Here is a 20,882-nt window from a genome sequence, read left to right as displayed (position 1 = left end):
GATCTTCTGAGATATTAAAGTATTGGTGTCTGGGAGATCTGGTAAGGACCAGTGCCACCCATGCGGCAGTCCTGTATTTGCACCAGCTCCAGAGTCCCCTGCCTTCTTTCTCTGGCTCCCTCTCTGTCCACGTGCCTCCACTGACCTTCTCATGGGCAGGGAGAAATCCACACTCAGTGGGAGAATGCCCAGGCATGATCTGGGCTATTAATATTACATGGATTGTTTGCCATGGGTGTGCCTATCTCTCTGTAGTTCTCTGTGTCCTGATACCATGTCTGTGGGCTCTGGCACACTGTGCATTGGTTAGATTAAATCCAAATCAAACTTTTTCTGCAACAATATCCCTTTTTCTTTGTTCAACCTGTCATCTGTGCACTGGTTTATAAAATTCTACATTGATTTATATAAAAAACCCTCAATGACTGACCCTGGGATATATAAGTGGGAATTGCTGCAGTGATCTGAAGTCAAAGTAACAATGGTTTGGGTACTCTGATCTATCTTGTCAGCCAGGTAAGCTTGCCATTGTCATAGACAGTCCCTTACACCAAAAAAATCACAACAGTATTCAGGTTACTCCCAGTCCCAAAGGACTAGTCACTTACCCAATGTCAGTTGTGTCTTAGATCTCTCCCCAAAGACAATGCTTGTAGCTGATCCTATAACTATCTAAAAATTTATTTTATTGGAGAAGGAAATGAGTTATTTACAAGATTAAAGGAGGTAAACATAGATACACACAAATGAGTTCCAATCTTAAGTTTAAAAAAGTAATAGAAGATTCTGCAATAAGCAAGTTCTCTATGTCCTTTAGGGCTAACCCAGGCCAAGCACTGGGGATCTTTTGCTTATGTTCAAATCCTTGCCCCTCAGATTTGAAGCAGTGTAAAAGATGCATTTCTTCCTTGTCAGGAAGGGCTTTTTATTCCTTGCCCTTTTCTGCTTTGAGTTGTCAATTCAGCTGTTGGCAGCAATTTGCTTGTACAGCTCCTCTTCGTGGGGTGCGGGTGGGGGGGCAATCAACAAAATCTTTTGTCCTCTGATGTTTCACAATGGTTCGTCTGGTGCTGATGGGCCTCCCTTGGTTGGGCAGAAGATACCAGTTTCCAACAGGAGATGTTATTTCACACTTGCTAATGCTTCTCTCCTGTCTGGTGATTTACAGTTAACAGAGAAAACCTCTTACATATTACCTTATACATGGGCGGCGGGTATCATAGGCATGGGAAGGCTCTGCCTTCCCAAACAGCCTGATGTGTCCCCACCCATGCTCAGGCCCCATCCTGCCTTCTGTAAGGCTGTTCCCTTTGTGCCAGAGGCTGGGGCAGGCAGGCTGGGGGCTGTGGTGCACCCGTGGGGCATGCCATGCCATCCATCCTCCAGGCGCTGGGGCTGCGCTGCCTACCTGTCTGTCCATCCAGCGCTGGGGCTAGAGCTGGCAGTTCAGCCTGGAGGCAGCTTCAGGGGAGAGGGGGCCGGCCTGCCAGGGGTCAGACTGGGCGGCGTAGCCTGGGGAGGCTGGGGCCGTGCTGTCCGGCACTCGGGGGCTGGGGGCGGAGCTGGGGGCACTAGCCTGGGACAGGGGACAGTGGCCACAGTGGGGGCTGGGCTCCGGTGGGCATGGAAGGGGCGTGGCCTTGGGCAGAAGAGGCAGGGCCGGGCTAGCCAGGGGTTCACCCACTGCCCATGACCTTATATCATGGGATACAGATGTTATAAGTGAGATTAATGCATGCAGCAACTCACACACATTTCTTAAAAGCTTAACACATTCTTATAATTCTAATACCATTTTTAACAATACTAACCCACAGGTGAGCCAGACGGCTTCCAGCTATGTCTGTATTCAGTTGAGACTGAGGGGTCTTGGCATGAGCTGTCACCTGGTCTGCCACATCACAGCTGGATTCTTGAAAGAGCAGAATTGTGTTGGTATTTGAATGGGATATCTCAGAAGGAAAAAAATTCTGTGTCAGATTGTGGCAGGGGTGCTGCTACAGAAGCCCTTAATCAGCTCCTTCCATTCCTGCCCCAATCAGGGAGACTGAATTAGGGTTGGGGAAACTGCCCTATGTTTGCCTAGTAACTGACCACACCTGCCAGCTTCATTAGCAGGAGCTAGCTATAAGGCTGGAAGGAAGTGAGAGAAAGGGACTAAGAGTGGGAGGTCAGGTTCAGAGGGAGTAGGAGCCTCCTAGTCTGTTGCTGGCCAGATCTGTGGTAGGCCAAGCAGTTGTAAAGCCTGTATATAGTTGGAAACTGGGGGTGGGAAACTGATCATGAATAAAGAACATGGGTGTTGCACCAGACTGAAGTGTCCCTGATTAATGGAGGAGAGGGGCCAACGGCCTGAATCTGGAGGGGTGCTGTGGGTACCTCGTTGCACACATGTACAATTTTTGTCCATAAGCCTTTTAATAATAGGCTCAAATAGGACAAACTACTGAAACAGTAGCTTCTCTTTTCGCTTAAGAGGTAGCCCTCCTGCTTTTTGGATGCAGAGGTGTGGGGCTTAGTTCCATGCTGGAATGGATACCTCACAAATACAGATAATCCTGTGTAGATGTTTTAATTTACTGGGAGCCAGATTCTCAGATGATGTGAATCAGAATCTACACCAATTACACTAGCTGAGAACCTGCTCTTAGGTTCTGTGGCAATATGAGCCTTGATCATCTAAAATAAAACGTAATAATCGTAAGGCAAATCATGAGACCCTTTTTCAGTTTTCACCCAGTTCTTCCTTACACATTGAAGTCCATAAGAGTTTTGCATGAGGAAGGATCCCAGAATCTGGCCATATTTCTGACCAAAGGGAATTAATTTTTATGTCGGGGAAGCTAGCAGTGCAGTGGAGAAAACAAAGGAACGTCATGAAGGAAAGGCCATCTACATGCCAATGAACCTGATTTGCATTTAGGCTACAGTTGTGAAGATACATCGCTGTTAAACAGCAGCTAGAAGAAAAGTCTGAATTTTGCACTCACCTCATCTATTGTTATGAGCAAATAAATAATGATCTGCCACCCTTCTGTCCCTCTTCTACAACTGCTAACTGCACTGGACTCATTTCTGGTTGTGCAGCGGAAGCCAATTAAAAATGTTGCCCATGCTAATTGAATAAGGATGCTTGAATAGAAGTATGACCTCATATCTAAAATGGTAATGAGGGCTGTTAAAACCCCACAATAAAGAATTAAAGAGGAAATAGAAGCTAAGGTGATGAGGAGAACCATTGCAGAGTGACATGATGTAATACCCGGCAGCCAGAGCGCTGCGAGAGAGAAAAAATTTAGAGATGTTAGACTTTTAATCCTACTTAATAAATAGACTGGTCCAGTGTCGATAGCTAAACTGTCACTCAGACTCCCATTCAGCAAAGCACTTACGCATATTCATAGGTCCATAGATTTCAGAGCCAGAAGGGACCATTGTGATCATCTAGTCTGACCCCCTGTACAACACAAGCCATAGAACTTCCCCCAAATAATTCCCAGAGCAGATCTTTTGGTAAAACATCCAATCTCGATTTAAAAATTGTCAGTGATGGAGAATCCACCACAACCCTGGGTAATTGTTCCAATGGCTAATTAATCTCTGCTTAATTTTACGCTTTATTTCCAGACTGAAATTATGTTTAATTTAAGCATGCGAGTAATCTCTTCCCTGTTAAATAAAGCACTTAAGTCCATACTTAAATTGCATTAAATTTCAGGTGATTGTGTTGCTGCTTGTGTTATTCCTTTGTTTATTTAATGAATTTGTTATTTGCTGGAATGAGATGAATCCCCAAGAAGTCAGCTGCAGCCCCCATGGAAGGATCCAGTATATGGGCCTCCGAAGAAGGGCTCTTTCTGGTGTGCTTGTTCAAGCCACTGGTAAGACCTCATTTGGAATACAGTGTACAATTCTAGTCACCCATGTTTGAATTTAAATTGGAACAGTTGCAGAGAAGAGCTACTAGGGTAATCAGGGGAATGGAGGGCCTGTCTTATGAGAGGAGACTGGAAGAGTTTGGCTTGTTTAGACTAGCAAAAAGAAGGCAAAGGGGGTATGATTTCTCTCTAGAAGTACAGTAGGGGTAAATACCATGGAGGGTGAGGTGCTATTTAAGTTAACTGACAATGCTGGCACCAAAAAAATGGCTATACGCTGGCCACGAACAAATTTAGACAGGAAATGTAAAGGTTTCTAACAGAGGGGTGGAGTTGTGGGAGCAAACAACATAATTCATTTTAAGAAGAGCTGGACAAATTTGTGAGAGCAGTTGTATGCCACGGTTGCTTGTGATGGGGGGGGACAGGCCCAACAACCCAGGGCTCACGTCCGGTTCATGGCCCTGTGCCCCTAAGTGTCATGCTTCAGGGGTCCAGCTGTTTTTCCCCAATGTATTCTGAGAGGGCAAGTTTTAAATATATTCTTCCTCAGAAGGATCAGGGATGATGATGGCTGGAGATGGGACACTGGGCAGGGCAGCCAGGGCTCTGGGATGGCACAGAGTGTTCGCTTTCTCTATTCTCAAGCTCATGCTTGGCTGACTGGTTCTTGCTCACATGCTCAGGGTCTAACCGATCGCCATATGTGGAGTCAGGAAGGAATTTTCCCCCAGATCAGACTAGCAGTGACCTTGGGGGGTTTTCACTTTCCTCTGCATTCTGTGGGTATAGGTCTCTTGCAGGATTATCTGAGTATATCTGACTGAATCATTTCCCTGCCATTTCAGGGGCCTCAAGCACTGGTGCACCTTGCTCCCTCCTATTCTGTACCTGGAGCCCGTAATAATCTAGTCTCCTATGGATCTTATTTTCTTTGGTCTCATTTCCATTGTTGGGTTTAGTGGTAGGTGCTGGGTGGCGTTGTGACAGATTTTCGTTACCGGTCTGCCTGGGGCCTCAGTTGATCAGGCTGGGGCCACAGGATCTTTTTGGGGAGGAGATGACGAGGCACACCAAGTGTCTAAATTTAAAAGCTTTATTAATAAAATAATAAAATAACAACAGAGAGTGTTGGGAACGCTCCCACGTCACTCAGTGGAAGAAAGAAAGCGTTAATGCCCCAAGCCCTAACTCAGTTTCATACTCACACAGGCACGACCCAGACTGGCCAAGTCTGGGTGTAATGTCAGAAGAAGGGGGGTGGGAGGTGGACGGGAGAGCTGTCCTGGGCCCAGGCCGTCCAAGGATCTGCTATGCTCTCCAAGTTGCTCCAGCGCTCAGGAGGGTTTTAAGTCCTGGGCTCCTTGGGGGGACGGGGAGGGGACAGGCGGGGAGGTAATTCCACTCAGGGACCTCTGCTTCTGGTGCTCTTTGTGCCAGTCCAAACCGGCTTGCTGTGGCCTCCTCGGTTTCCCAAAACATCCCGGCTCCGGAGACTTTCTTTTCCCTTCTATTGGCCTTCGCTTTCGCCATCTCATTTGCTCTCACTGTTCTCGCTGCTATCTCTGCAGCTCTGCTCAACTTAGTTCTCCTCTTCTCACGGCTGGGCAGCTGCTGATTTCTCGTCAAGCCTGTGACCTTGGGCCGGGGCCAGCGTCTTATCTTCACATGGAGCTAGCTGAAGTGTTGAGTTAACCCGTTCTCTGCTCTTCTTCTTTCTCCCCCCCGGCCTCTCGTATTCTGCAAAGGAAACTTCCACTCTCCACTCACACATCTTTGACCCTCCCCAAAATGCTTTGCGATGCTTGCAACAGTGTTAGCCACATACAGTGCTGATCTGCCTTCCCTGGAGACTCCCTGAGGGATGGGGGGCCATTGGGGTGTGACAGCGTTGGTGGCCTGTGATACACTGGACGTCAGCCCAGATGACCTAGTAGTCCCTTCTGGCCTTCAACTCCATGACTCTGTTCTTTCCTTCCTGCACCAGAATGAAATCCTGCAGGGGATTCCCCTCTTGCAAGTGCTCTGGCGGCGCAGCATCCCCAGCCCCAGAGGCCCAGGCAGTGTGGCTGGAGCACCTGCAGGTCCTGTGCGGCCAGCCCTAGAATGCCGGACGGTGGGGTCTGAGTGCCAGGTGGGCAGCACGGCCCCAGCACCAGCCACCCCCAGTCCCTGCAGGAGGCAGGCCAGCCAGCCTGGGCCAGCCAGGGCAGAGCGCTGGGAACTACAGGAGGGGGCCTGGCCTGGGGGGCGGAGTGTGGGCGGGGCCATGCTAGGCTGTTTGGGGAGGCACAGCCTCTCCCTGCCTATGATACCCTCCAGCCATGTGGACAGCCTTCTAAAGTTCTGCAGCCCTGCTAAATTCCCCACTTCCCCCTTGCTCAGAAATACTCCTGGCTACGAATGATTTAATAACTTCTAGACAATCAGTCCTTTGGGGCTGTGTCTTGGCATGAGCTTGTGCAGTACCCAGCATCAAGGGGCCCCAATCCTGATATGGGCCTCAGGGCACTACTGTGATATAAGTGTTAAATACTAATCATTTAAACCATATGGACCCTAGAGACGGTGCATTTTACTCCATGTGCCATCTCAAATAACTGGCGCCTGTAATCATTGCTGTTCATTTCAGTTACAGGGTTAATGGCCTTCTCTGTGGCCCACAGGCGCTGTCTTCATTGCAGACCTACAGCAGTTTGGGGAGTGGGGAGAAGCTGGGGCTGTATCCATACAACAGTGGAGGAGGCTGCCACCTGGTGATGAAACAGTAAGATTGTCATGTTATTTGAAGAGGATCAATACAGCTGATTTATGCAGACCGGTATAGACAGCCAACAAGAGACTTGGCCTTGGCTGGGTGTGGGGAGGTGAAGGTTTGCACACGTACGGTGTGGGTTCCTGCTGTGACAGAGAATGCCTGTTAAATGGTTGCCACCACACAACTGTGGTTGTGTGTAACAGTGTCACTGGCTGAAAGCCGCCTGGCACACCTCAGACATGGGGGAAATGAGATGAATTTCAAGGTTGCTATTGACAGGTTTCCGCATAGCAGCCGTGTTAGTCTGTATCCGCAAAAACAACAGGAGTACTTGTGGCACCTTAGAGACTAATAAATGTATTAGAGCACAAGCTTTTGTGAGCTACAGCTCACTTCATCAGATGCACAGAATGGAACATATAGTAAGATATATATATATATATATATATATACACATTCAGATAAGTTGGAAGTTACCATACAAACTGTGAGAGGCTAATTAGTTAAGATGAACTATTATCAGCAGGAGAAAAAAAAAACAACTTTTGTAGTGATAATCAAGACAATTGACAAGAAGGTGTGAGGATACTTACCTTAAGGAAATAGATTCAATATGTGTAATGACCCAGCCACTCCCAGTCTCTATTCAAACCCAAGTTAATGGTATCTAGTTTGCATATTAATTCAAGCTCAGCAGTTTCTCCTTGGAGTCTGTTTTTGAAGCTTTTCTGTTGCAAACTTGCCACCCTTAAATCTTTTACTGAGTGGCCAGAGAGGTTGAAGTGTTCTCCTACAGGTTTTTGAATGTTATGATTCCTGATGTCAGATTTGTGTCCATTTATTCTTTTGTGTAGAGACTGTCTGATTTGGCCAATGTACATGGCAGAGGGGCATTGCTGGCACATGATGGCATATATCACATTGGTAGATGTGCAGGTGAATGAGCCCCTGATGGCGTGGGCTAATGTGATTAGGTCCTATGATGGTGTCACTTGAATAAATATGTGGACAGAGTTGGCATTGGGCTTTGTTGCAAGGATAGGTTCCTGGGTCAGTGTTTTTGTTGTGTGGTTACTGGTGAATATTTGCTTCAGGTTGGGGGGCTGTCTGTAAGCAATGACTGGTCTGTCTCCCAAGATCTGTGAGAGTGAGGGATCATTTTTCAGGGTAGGTTGTAAATCTTTGATGATGCGCTGGAGAGGTTTTTGTTGGGGGCTGAAGGTGACGGCTAGTGGCGTTCTTTGTTATTTTGTTTGTTGGGCCTGTCCTGTAGTAGGTGACTTCTGGGTATTCTTCTGGCTCTGTCAATCTGTATTTTCACTTCAGCAGGTGGGTATTGTAGTTTTAAGAATGCTTGATAGAGATCTTGTAGGTGTTTGTCTCTGTCTGAGGGGTTGGAGCAAATGCGGTTGTATCTTAGAGCTTGGCTGTAGACAGTGGATCGTGTGGTGTGTCCTGGATGGAAGCTGGAGGCATGTAGGTAAGTATAGCGGTCAGTAGGTTTCCGATATAGGGTGGTGTTTATGTGACCATCGCTTATTAGCACAGTAGTGTCCAGGAAATGGACTGATTGTGTGGATTGGTCTAGGCTGAGGTTGATGGTGGGATGGAAATTGTTGAAATCATGGTGGAATTCCTCAAGGGCTTCTTTTCCATGGGTCCAGATGATGAAGATGCCATCAATGTAGCACAAGTAGAGTAGGGGCATTAGGGGACGAGAGCCGAGGAAGTGTTGTTCTAAGTCAGCCATAAAAATGTTGGCATACTGTGGGGCCATGTGAGTACTCATAGCAGTGCCGCTGCCTTGAAGGTATATATTGTCCCCAAATGTGAAATAGTTGTGGGTGAGGACAAAGTCACAAAGTTCAGCCACCAGGTTTGCCTTGACATTATCGGGGATACTGTTCCTGACCGCTTGTAGTCCATCTTTGTGTGGAATGTTGGTGTAGAGGGCTTCTACATCCATAGTGGCCAGGAGGGTGTTTTCTGGAAGATCACCGATGGATTGTAGTTTCCTCAGGAAGTCAGTGGTGTCTCAAAGATAGCTGGGAGTGCTGGTAGCATAGGGCCTGAGAAGAGAGTCCACATAGCCAGACAATCCTGCTGTCAGGTTGCCAATGCCTGAGATGATGGGGTGTCCAGGATTTCCAGGTTTATGGATCTTGGGTAGCAGACAGAATACCCCTGGTCGGGGTTCTAGGCATGTGTCTGCACAGATCTGTTTCTGTGCTTTTTCAGGGAGTTTCTTGAGCAGATGGTGTAGTTTCTTTTGGTAATCCTCAGTGGGATCAGAGGATAATGGCCTGTAGAATGTGGAGTTAGAGAGCTGCCTAGCAGCCTCTTGTTCATATTCCAACTTATTCATGATGACGACAGCACCTCCTTTGTCAGCCTTTTTGATTATAATGACAGAGTTGTTCCTGAGGCTGTTGATGGCGTTGTGTTCAGCACGGCTGAGGTTATGGGGCAAGTGATGCTGCTTTTCCACAATTTCAGCCCGTGCACGTCGACGGAAGCACTCTATGTAGAAGTTCAGTCTGTTGTTTCGACCTTCAGGAGGAGTCCAAACAGAATCCTTTTTGTAGTCTTCGTGGGAAGGATTCTGTGGGTTAGTATTTTTACAAAATCTAGACAAGCGATTTACAACACAAATTTCAGAGTAACAGCCGTGTTAGTCTGTATTCACAAAAAGAAAAGGAGTACTTGTGGCACCTTAGAGACTAACCAATTTATTTGAGCATGAGCTTTCGTGAGCTACAGCTCACTTCATCGGATGCATACCGTGGAAACTGGCAGTTTCCACGGTATGCATCCGATGAAGTGAGCTGTAGCTCACGAAAGCTCATGCTCAAATAAATTGGTTGTCTCTAAGGTGCCACAAGTACTCCTTTTCTTTATACAACACAAACTTTGCTTCTCTACAAAGCAAAAAGGACACTAAACTATCTAAACTACTACATGCCACAAGGAACCACAACAGTGGTTCCCTTAACCCACCCAGCAATATTGTTAATCTTTCCAGCTATACTCTTAGCTCAGCAGAAGAGTCTGTCCTATCTCGGGGCCTCTCCTTTTGTTCCTCCAGGCCCACGAGCATGATACAGTTCTGTGGTGACCTAGAATCCTACTTTCAACGTCTCCGACTCAAACAATATTTTCAACACACCTCTGAACAACATACTAACCCACAGAATCTGACATCAGGAATCATAACATTCAAAAACCGGTAGGAGAACACTTCAACCTCTCTGGCCACTCAGTAAAAGATTTAAGGGTGGCAATTTTGCAACAGAAAAGCTTCAAAAACAGACTCCAAGGAGAAACTGCTGAGCTTGAATTAATATGCAAACTAGATACCATTAACTTGGGTTTGAATAGAGACTGGGAGTGGCTGGGTCATTACACATATTGAATCTATTTCCTTAAGTTAAGTATCCTCACACCTTCTTGTCAACTGTCTTGATTATCACTACAAAAGTTGTTTTTTTTTCTCCTGCTGATAATAGCTCATCTTAACTAATTAGCCTCTCACAGTTTGTATGGTAACTTCCAACTTATCTGTATGTATATATATATATATATATCTTACTATATGTTCCATTCTGTGCATCTGATGAAGTGAGCTGTAGCTCACAAAAGCTTGTGCTCTAATAAATTGGTTAGTCTCTAAGGTGCCACAAGTCCTCCTGTTCTTTTTAAGGTTGTTATTGTCGCTGGAGGAACTTGGCCCAGTGTTGGCCTCCCTTCCACTGCAGGACTGACTGCTTTCCCGCTGCCCAGAAAACAGGGCTGAATGAAGACTAAGGATGTGCTATGGAGCCTGGATTCAACTGCTCTGACTTGTGTGACAGCTACTCCAGTTGGAACAGCCAGGCACGGAGGCAGAGGACCCTGCGGGATCTCTGCACGATAACGATTGTACGTACCAAGATGGGGACTGGGCTGCTCTGACCTTGAATGCCAGGTTCTACGCAGAGGAATGAGTTTGGGGGCGGCCTCTGAGGAGGAGGAGCACATTAGAAAACTTCCTAGGGGAAACTTCTCCCCACTGGGAGTAAGGACTCTTGGTTTGTGGAGCAGTCTCCCAAGGGAAAGGAAGGAAACCCCAATACTTACGGTCTTTAAAACTTGTCTGGGTAAAAGCTTGGCGGGTAGAGTGTAAGGAACCAGCCTGGGGAAACAGCCAAGGAATTTGAAAGAATCTTTCCCAGTGAGCTAATGTGAGTGTGGAACAGAAATGACGTTCCGTCCCCTTGACCTCCCACCTTCCCTGGAACTTCAAAGTGCCTGTCAAATATTAATAAAGAGGGATTTAATTAAAAGCCAAAGCCCATAATAGATTGTACCACCCCTCCCCTTCCCCGTAAGTCATTGAGCTCTTGGGGATGACACAGGAATGGTCTTAGTTGGCTAAGTCTATTTTGATATAATTTTGGAAGAAGAATGTAAGCCACTGTTGCCAGTCTGGAGCTGCTGTCTGTGTGCCTGTCAGCGTTCACGTGGGCCCAGCTGGGCATGAATGCCATTTGGCCTTCTACTGAACCCCGTGCTAGCCCCCACGCTGACCTTTAATTAGAAGATTAAAGCTCTTTGGCTCCCCTAGCTCTGGCTGCTTTATTACAACTAATATTCCCCTGTCTGGGCCATGAGTTATACTCCACTCACCTGCCACTGAAATGCTCTCCCAGAGTTCAGAGCCCTGGGACCTCCAACAGAGCCAGGATTGTTTTTGGTGTGTGTGTGGAGGAGAGGAACAGCAGTGCTAGGCTTCCCCAGCTGGTTCCTGAGATAGAGTTTGCAGCCATGCTTCAGTCAGGGGCTGCTCAAGACAATCTGCTGCCCTAGGCAGAACATCACTATGACCTCCACCCCCACTACTCCCTTATAGCAGCATGCTCCTCCATAAACAGGCTGCTCTGGAAGGACCCCCACTGGGCTCTACCAACCCTAAGGGCCAGCAGCCCTGCCCAGCCCCACCCTGCATTAGGGATCTAGCCCCAAGAGCACTCGCAGTGTACGGCTCCATCTGTTCCCCATCTCCATTCAGCTCTGGTCCCCCATCTCGAGTGTACCCCTCTGGGTGTCAATCCAAAATGCCAGGGGAGCTGCACCAGATGGGGGGGGAAGCCATCCTGTTGTGAGGCTGGGGGGGAGGGTAGCTATTCAATACATGGGTGGAACAATGGGGGATAATACAGGGGGACTGGAGTCTGGACAGGGGGTGGGGATGGGGGCCAGGACATGGGACAGATGGGATGGGGTTCAGGACATACCAGGGGGACAAAAGGGCTAGGGGAGTAGGACACAGAGGGAAGATGGGGGGCTAGGAAAACAGGGCCAGGGAGTAGATCATGGGGCAGATAGCGTGGGGGATAGGTCACGGGGCAGATGGGGCAGGATGCTAGAGAATGGGGCGAGTGGCTTGGAGGGGAGCACCCCAGGACAGATAGGGTTGGGAGGGCGGCAGGGCACAGTGGGACAGGACCCTGGGGAAGGGGAATGACTGAGGGGGCAGACCTCAAGGCATCAGGGGCAGATGAGGTGGAAGGTAGATGTGGGGGCAGAACCTTGGGGGAGTAGATGGGCTAGGATAGGGGGAGAGATGGGGCCAGGAAGGCTAGGACAGGGGGGATTAGGACGTGGGGTGAAGTAGGGGACAGCTGGGGAGTGGGTAGTATGGGGGGAGGGACAAGGGACAGATGGGGGACATGGGGTGTCACATACCTGATTGCCTCCTGCCCTGGAGGGCCCCTCATCCTCGAGCTTGCTTGGGGAGAGACCAGCAGCAGCTCACAGCCAGGCCCAGCTACTGCTGGGCTGGGCCCTCCAGCTGTGTGCTCCATGCCAGGGCTTCTGCACAGTCATTAATGCACTTTGATCTAGTCCCTGTTTCAGAGAGGAGGAGATCAAAGTGCATTAAGAAACTGTTAACGCGCATCTGCAGGGTCTGCATGGACAGTTAGTCTGGGTGGGGTAGATTCACACCCCAGATTGCCATGCACTAATTAAGATTTTGGTCTACACTAACACTTTTGTCGGTAAAACTTTTTTTGGTCAGGGGTGTGAAATAAACACACACACACCCCTGTCTGACATAAGTTTCACCGACAACAGCACTGGTGTGGACAGAGCTATGTTGGGCGGGAGACACTCTCCTGCCCACAGATCTACTGCCACCCTTGGAGGCGGTTTAATTATGCTGGTGGGAGAGTTCTCTCCCATTGGCATAGAGCGGCTACCTGGGAGACAGTACAGCGGCACAGCTGCAGTGGTAAAACTCTGCTGTTGTAAGGTCTGTAGTGTAGACACAGCCAAAGTGTTCATTTAGAAATCTGCCACCCTAGGCAGCTGCCCAGCTTGCCTGTGTCCAGAGTGGCCTCTGGGCTTCAGGCATAGCCCAGAGGGGAAAGGGGATGACTCATGGATGGACTGATGGCAGCTCTCCATCAGCAACAAACCACTCTGTGAAGTACAGTAACATCAGGAGGTGGGTGCTACCAGCATCTTTCACCCCTACATTATTGATACAAGTCACTTTTCACCATGCTGCTGGAACAAAGCTGTCCTAAAGCTGGTGCAAAAGGCCATGGGAGGATCATGCCAGTGTAGGGGGGTCTGTCAGTAGCATCAAGCCTGTGTCATGGCTACTCTGCCCTCCTCTCCTCATCCCTGCAGCCAGTGTGGAGGGCAAGGACTGAGTGTCATGGCCTCCCACTGATCCCTAGCTGCTATATCAGCCTCTTGGGGCCTCTGACAGCTGGCACAAATTAGAGCAGCTTTCAGACTGCTCTGATTTGTGTAGGGGGACCAGCTTTGTACACAGCTGGCCTAGGATCAGGAGAGCGCAATGGTGACATAAAGTCAATTTTGATCTTCCTGTGTGCTCCTGTGCTGTAGCCAGGGATTGGGGCCAAAGTGCAGCTATGGCCCAGAAAGTGACTATGTGAAGCTTCTCAGTTCACAGATCTGTCCCCTGGATATTTTTTTAATAGTAAATGCTGGTTTTATTGCTCCAAGCCAGTGTTTACTCCTGTTAGCCCTAGGAGGCAGAATTGACTCCAGCTATGGAGGAGTGACCTGAGCATGTCTGCCTTGTGTGTAATTGGGTGGCTAAGGTCTCAGCAAAAAATGTTTATTTCTAGTGATGCTGAAAGAGGTAGAAAAAGCCAAGCCTCATTCTCAGATCCCTGGGGGAGAGTTTGTGACAGCAGCAGCTGGAAAAATAGTCTTCTGCCTTGCAAACTAAGCACATGCGATCTGGAATCTGGGACCCTCCCCATGCTATTTTTGGAGTCTTTTTCAAGGTGCGATTCTACTCTCAGAAGTGACCCTGTAAAAATGTTATTCTGGGCTCCATGTTTGTCTCCTGATGTCTCCAGATCAAATGTGCCCAGTTTCAAAATAAAAGGATTTTTGTTCTAACCACAAATAAACTCAGGGACCTGAGAGTCAAGCTGGGCTCTTTCCTTCTCACGTGTTATCCCCAGGAATGAAGATTCTACAGGTTATATAGGGTTCTTAGTTACATCTCTGCACTCCTGTTGCCTTCAATGAGTTTGCACATGTGTAACTAACAGGAATTTAATAAACAAGTCTGCTGGCAATGCACAAGAAGGTATAGCTTCAGCTCCCTTTCTTTGCTGTGTCCTGGTTTTCATTGTTCCCCTGGTATCTTTTAGAGGAGAACTGAAGTGTCATTTCAATAAATGTAAAAACTGTTTTAAGATCTCAGTAACAGACTATACGTATGATATACACAAATAACTCCATTTAAGGAATGCTGATTGGGACTGTAACTTTTCATCTAACATAGAGGGTTGCTTTTGTTTTGTTTTAAAGTGGGGTCAGTTTACACATTTAAAATAAGGATATTTTAATGATTTGTTTTTCAAATTGCAATCAGATTTTTTTTTTTAAATTTAAACTTCCTTGTATGTAATATTGAGAAGCACCAGCCAATGGAGCTATAGCCAGTGTAGCATCACTGTTCAAACTGAGGCCAAGTCTACACTACACGCTTACATCAGTATAACTGCGTCGCTCCGGGATGTGAAAAATCCACCCTCTTGAGGAACACAGTTATACCAACCTCACCCCTGGTGTTGACAGCGCTATGCCGACAGGAGAGCTTCCATAGCTACCACCTCTCGCAAAGCTGGATTAAGTACCCTGATGGGAGAAGCTCTCCCGCCGGCGTAGTAGTGTCTCCACTAAAGTGCTACAGCAGCACAGCTGCACCGGTGCAGCGCTGTAGGTGTAGACAAGCCCCCTGCAGTACAGAAAGGGAGAAACAGCATCAATGGTGAAAAGTCCATTCGTTTCCTCCTGATAAGTGACAGTGTCATTTGTCACACGCCACTGGAGAGAAGCAGTGTTTCTATGTGCTTTTTAACTGGACAGTTACTAGTAATAGTCCTTTGTGCTGGGCTGGCACTTCTCATATTCAAAGCACTTTACGAAGCCTTGCCTGGGAGCACAAGAGAGAAAAGTAGGAAGCCTCCCTCTTGCCCTGTGCCCCACGTGCAGGGCCCAAGTGCAGTTGCACTCCCTCTAATCTCCTGAGCTCAGGGACTACTCCCAGCTGGTGCCCCGTGGGGCACAAGAGGAGGGGAGGCCAGGGCCTTTCCTTCTTTTGTGACTGCACAGTTCCTCCTGGCTCCCCTGCTCCCCATCCAAAGCACACCAAGGCCCAGTAGTCACAATCTGGCCATAGCTAGTCAAGCTTCACAATCCTGCTCCTCCTTCCCATGTCCTCAGAAGTTACCCTGACTGACTTGTTTGGCTTTTGGTTTTTTAGGCACCCACCCAGCCAATACTCATCCCCATCTCTTTGTCCTTCCTGCCTTCTCCAGCCCCCTGGTAGCACCCCTCTCCCTGCTTGAAAAGCACTATAACCTGATCCCCTCCCACTGCCATTCCCGGCCTGATGGGCACTCCTGACTGCTATCCTCTGCCACCTCCTCTGGTTCCCATCAGTTCCTTGTCTGAACCTTAAGGAGTTGAGATCCTAACTCACCTCTTCTGCTCCCCAGTGTGTCCTGACTCGGCAGTTTGCTGAGGAACTGGAGAAGATGAGGTGTGTAGCATCTGCATGCTGGGGAATCAGTGCAGGGGTTTTCCCACAACAGTTTAGGTGGGTCAGAACTGGACTTGCTCCTTGCAATGGGTAGCCCTCCTTTGTGACCCAGCTAGTGCCACCAAACCCTCAAGGCTGGTTTTCAGCTGTTCTCCCTCCAAGAACAGCTGGTCAGGGTGTGGGATGAAGCCTGGGTGTGTACGGGGGTATTTGTGGGTAACCCTTTTGAAAAAAGCATTCACCTTCCCCTGCAGCTTCTCTGCACCTGCTGGCAGCTCTGCTCGTGATGAAATCAACCCGCTTGATTACACAATAGGGGCATGGTGAAAGCCTGGCTCCCCTTGGACGCCTGGCTGTGTGCATCATACTTCTAGAAGGCCTGGCTGGCAGAAAGGTGCAGTGTCTTGCCCCCTTGTGGTGGTGCTGGGGGCTAAGGGAACATGAAGCCCTTCTCCTATGATACATTGGACTCCTCTGAAAGATAGTGGAGAAAATGAAAGATTGGTCACATTGGCCCAAGGCATCTGTACAGGTTCTAATATTGGGCCATGGAGGCAGAAGACTTGGTGAAGGGAAAGATGAGTTCAGATGTGAATGGGATTTCCCTCCTTTACTGTATTTAATCACAAACTGAGTGTGTAAGTTCAGTGGATGGTGAAAGGCGGCAGACCTCAGTTGGGGAGGGGTGAAAAGTGCCAGACTGAGAGACTTGCAGAGTGAAGTCTGTATCCATACAGCAGGCAGCAGCAGGGCAGGCAAGCGGCTCCCCTACGCACACACCTCCCCTGCCAGCGTGCCGTGCACTGGGAGTGCTGCCTGTAAGGGTGAGATGGGATTTCAGCTTCCGTGGCCCATTCGGTCTCTGGTGCCAGTGCTGAGACTGCCGACAAGGCGTCAGTCAGTGCCAGCGGTCGTGGCATTTTTTACAAGGCGGCCACTTCTCTTCTGGGAGCCCCCCAGATTTCCCTCCACACCTACAGTCTCCACCCTTTGCCTTCTCTCAGACGGCCTACAACAGCAGCAGTAAGACCTTCCCCTCCTTCTCGGCTGCCCTCCTGGGAGTTGTGTGGACCTTCCTCACCGGTGGAGTCCTGCTGGCTCTTTTCTTTCTTGTCTTCACAATTCACGTCAGGAAGAACAGGTGAGCGACGCATTGTTTGGTTCCATCCTCCATTATGGAAGTTTCACACTAGCTAGGAGAACAATTTCCAGGGCTCTCATTCCTTCTGCTCCCCACCATAAGCTGATCATCAGCTGGGGGTCTGGGAGGCATTACCCCTCTGGGATAGAATTGGACCATTAGGGGCAGTTATGCGGGTCCTACCTGCCTCTGTCGCATCCAGCGTGGAGACAGCTGGAGACAGAATGGCATGGACTGTGGGTCTGACTTTGTAGGGTAGGGAGATGAGCTACTAGACAAGCCAACCATAGGCCTGATCTGCTGTTGCATCACTTATGTTCCTAAGTATTGATGTGAGTGGCAGCCAAGGAGTGAAGGTGCTCCATCCTGTTTCTCCCTTTGGCTGGGGTGACCGCTCACACCACCATTTCTGAGGTCGCCATTGGTGATCCTTAGCAGAGCAGTCAGCAGAGGTGGGACGAAAGAGAGGTGATTCCCACCTTCACCTCAGAGTCTGAGGGCATCACTTCAAGCCATGCATCTAAGGGAGTGAAGACATCCTAGTTTCAAACCATAAAAAATATAAGAATGGCCAAAGTAGGTCAGACCAACGGTCCATCTAGCCCAGTATCCTGTCCTCCAACAGTGGCAAATACCAGATTCTTCAGAGGGAATGAACAGACCAGGACAATCACTAGTTGATCAGTCCCCTGGTGTCCAGTCCCAGCATCTGGCAGTCAGAGGCTTAAGGAATCCCAGAGCATGGGGTTGCACCCCGGAGTATCTTGGCTAATAGCCATTGATGGACCTGTCCTCCATGAACTTATTTAATTCTTTTTTGAGCCCAGTTATAATTTTGGCCTTCACAACATCCCCTGGCAATGAGTTCCACTTATTCTTTCCTCATTAGGTGAAGAAGTACTTCCTTTTGTTTGTTTTAAACTTGCTGCCTATTAATTTAATTGGGTGGCCCCTGGTTCTTGTGTTATGTGAAGAAGTAAATAACACTTCCTTATTTGCTTGCTCCATACCAGTCATGATTTTATAGACCTCTATCATATCCCCCTTTAGTCGTCTTTTTTTCCAAGCTGAACAGTTCCAGTCTTTTTAATCTCTCCCTACATGGAAGCGATTCCATACCCTTAATCATTATTGTTGCTCTTCTCCATACTTTTTCCACTTCTAATATTATATCTTTTGTGAGATGGGGTGACCAGATTGGCACACAGTATTCAAGGTGTGGGCATATCACATATTTATGGAGTGGCATTATGATATTTTCTGGCATGTTATCTATCCCTTTCCGAATGGTTCCTAACATTCTGTCTGCTTTTTTGACTGCTGCTGCACATCGAGTGGATGTTTTCAGAGAACTATCCACAATGATGCCAAGATCTCTTTCTTGAGTACTAACGGCTAACTAAGACCCCATTGTTTGTTGGGATTATGTTTTCCAATATGTATTACTTGGCATTTATCAACATTGAATTTCATCTGCTATTTTGTAGCCCAATAACCCAGTTTTGTGAGATTCCTTTGTAATTCTTCACAGTCTGCTTTGTACTTAACTATCCTGAGTAAGTTTGTATCTGCAAACTTTGCCACTTCACAGTTAACCCCTTTTCCCAGATCATTGATGATTATGTTGAACAACACAGGTCCCAGTACAGATCCCTGGAGAACACCACTGTTTACCTCTCTCCATTCTGAAAACTGACCATTTATTTCTACCCTTTGTTTCCTGTCTTTTAACCAGTTACTGATCCATGAGAGGACCTTCTCTCTTATACCATGACTGCTTAGTTTGCTTAAAAGCCTCTGGTGAAGGACCTTGTCTGAGGCTTTCTGAAAGTCCAAGTACACTATATCCCTTGGATCACCCTTGTCCACCTGTTTGTTGACCCCCCTCAAAGAATTCTACTAGATTGGTGAGGCATGGTTTCCCTTGACATCCAGGTTTCCTTCATGACACAAGATCATTCGTGGTTTGGATATAGGTTGCATTTTATCTAGGGCACTGCAGTGTATTAGACCAGTATACCACCAGGCACCTGGCACAGGTTTATATGGTAGAACAGTACTGAATTCTGTAGCAATCTAAATTGATTACAAAATTACTTACAAACCTTCTGAGAATGTTCTCACCGTGGAACTGGAACAAATGCACAATATTTATTTGCCTTCTTGCAAATAAATAGTTGGGGATTGGTCCTGCTTTGAGCAGGGAGTTGGAATAGATGACCTCCTGAGGTCCCTTCCAACCCTGATATTCTATGATTCTATGTAACTGGTGAGCCTAGGAAAGCAGAGGGAATACCCCATATGCAGCTAGAGGAGGTGGCCTGGCTATTATCCTAAACCAGGTTTCAGAGGAACAGCCGTGTTAGTCTGTATTCGCAAAAAGAAAAGGAGTACTTGTGGCACCTTAGAGACTAACCAATTTATTTGAGCATGAGCTTTCGTGAGCTACAGCTCACTTCATCAGATGTATCTGATGAAGTGAGCTGTAGCTCACGAAAGCTCATGCTCAAATAAATTGGTTAGTCTCTAAGGTGCCACAAGTACTCCTTTTCTTTTTATCCTAAACCAGTGGTTCTCAAACTTTTTTTTTTCACGGACCACTTGAAAATTGGCGAGGGTCTCGGCGGACCACTTAATGATCTTTCCAAATGTTGTTTGTACTGTTAGCTAACTATTGTAAAGCGCTTTGGATAAAAGTACTATATAAAAAAACCAATTATAATAATTAACTTTTTTTGTTCTGCAAATAAAAGCACACAAGTCATATTTTAATATCAGTAGTCTTACCTTTCTAATGCTATTGATGTGCCCTCTCTCCCCCGCCGCAGCAGCCCCTGAGCTGGGGCTGGGAAGGAGGGGGATCTCCCGCACCGCATCAGCAACCAAGCTGTGCTGGGAAGGAGGTGAGTCTGTCCCTCTCTCCCCTGCCACAGCAGCCACAGAGCTGAGGCTGGGAAGGAGGACCGTCTCTCCCCGGCAGCCGCAGCCCTAGAGCTGGGGAAAGTCACCTCTTTCTCTGGCTGCCGCAGCCCTGCACATCCCAAACTCCCCCCACCCCCTCCCACCTATCCCCTATTCCCCCCAAGGCCACCACCTCACCTTACATGTGCGTCTTCTCCAGGGTCCAGGCACCTAATTAGAGGAGTCACACCTGTGTGACTCCACTAATTAGACCTTTCATTTTCTTGTGTGCGGCCGCCCAGGCGTGTACCTTAGAAGGAAATATCCGGGGACCACCTGAATGGAGCTCGCAGACCACTGGTGGTCTGCGGACCTCAGTTTGAGAACCTCTGTCCTAAACCCTGCTGGAGTGGAGCTCTGAGGAAGAGAGTGGGGTGGAAACACCTGGAATATTATGTTTAATTCTGGGCTCCATGTTACCTGGAGAGAGTTCAGAGAAGAGCAATAAAAATGATCTGGGGGTTGAAGGCACTGAGTTATAAAGTGAGATGAAAGGAGCTAAGTCTGTCTGATTAGACTGTGGTGACTAAAGAGGGGAACACATTAACAGTCTGCAAAGATCTGAAGGGTGGGAGCACTAGGGATGGAGAGGAGTTATTTATGGTTTGATCCCTGTGTACAATTAAGAGTAATGGGATGAAATTAAGGAGGAGGAACTGTAGGCTAAATATTGAAGGAAACTTTCTGGATATAAGTTGTATTAAACTATGGAATAATCTCCTCTAGGGAAGGGGTGAATGCCATCAGTTGGGACATATAAAACTGGACTGGAGAAAGTACTAGACATGCTCAGAAACTATGGTGATGAGGGTGGTATAAGAACCTATATAGTATAGAATAGAACAGAACATGTACAACCAGGGACAGTCCTGCACTGCCCCTGGAGATGGACTGGATGATCTAATAGGGATTGTCTATCTCCAACTTCTGTCATTCTATGACAGGCGGAGGGTTGTTCAGTGGTTAGGGCCCTAGTTTAGCACTTAGGAGGGCTAGGTTCAATTCCTTGCTCTACCAGAGACTTCACGTGTGACCTTGGGCAAATCACTTATTCTTTCTGTTCCTCAG

The 20,882-nt window shown here is 47.8% G+C and overlaps 1 protein-coding gene and 1 long non-coding RNA gene across 11 annotated transcripts in view; one reads left to right on the top strand and one right to left on the bottom strand.

Annotated features, from left to right (window-relative positions):
* The window catches only part of GPR156 (G protein-coupled receptor 156), a 78,216-nt gene that overhangs the window by 36,250 nt on the left and 21,084 nt on the right, over positions 1-20,882 (top strand). For 4 of the 8 annotated variants that reach the window (XM_048818935.2, XM_048818932.2, XM_075119093.1 and 1 more), the window contains 3 exons: positions 6,545-6,645; positions 10,337-10,554; positions 16,717-16,853. In XM_048818935.2, coding sequence (XP_048674892.2) covers positions 10,450-10,554; positions 16,717-16,853 — 242 coding nt within the window. In that variant the 5' untranslated portion in view covers positions 6,545-6,645; positions 10,337-10,449. Of the gene's footprint in view, positions 1-6,544; positions 6,646-10,336; positions 10,555-16,716; positions 16,854-20,882 lie in introns of those variants that run through there. The other 4 variants (XM_048818944.2, XM_048818921.2, XM_048818952.2 and 1 more) reach the window with 4 other exon arrangements.
* Positions 641-12,630, bottom strand: LOC142069005 (uncharacterized). Of its 3 annotated transcripts, XR_012664810.1 has the most exons (5): positions 12,361-12,630; positions 10,753-10,923; positions 5,087-6,631; positions 1,812-1,912; positions 641-1,154 (listed from the first exon to the last, which is right to left on the bottom strand). It is a non-coding gene; the product is annotated as an uncharacterized LOC142069005 (long non-coding RNA). The 3 variants fall into 3 exon arrangements; XR_012664809.1 differs by having other exon boundaries at positions 641-1,912; XR_012664808.1 differs by lacking the exons at positions 641-1,154; positions 1,812-1,912 and having other exon boundaries at positions 4,961-6,631.

Source organism: Caretta caretta, chromosome 1 (genome assembly GCF_965140235.1).
Source record: "Caretta caretta isolate rCarCar2 chromosome 1, rCarCar1.hap1, whole genome shotgun sequence".
NCBI classification, from domain to species: domain Eukaryota; kingdom Metazoa; phylum Chordata; order Testudines; family Cheloniidae; genus Caretta; species Caretta caretta.
Note: the sequence above shows the minus strand (reverse complement) of the source record. Positions and strands in the feature narration are given on the sequence as shown.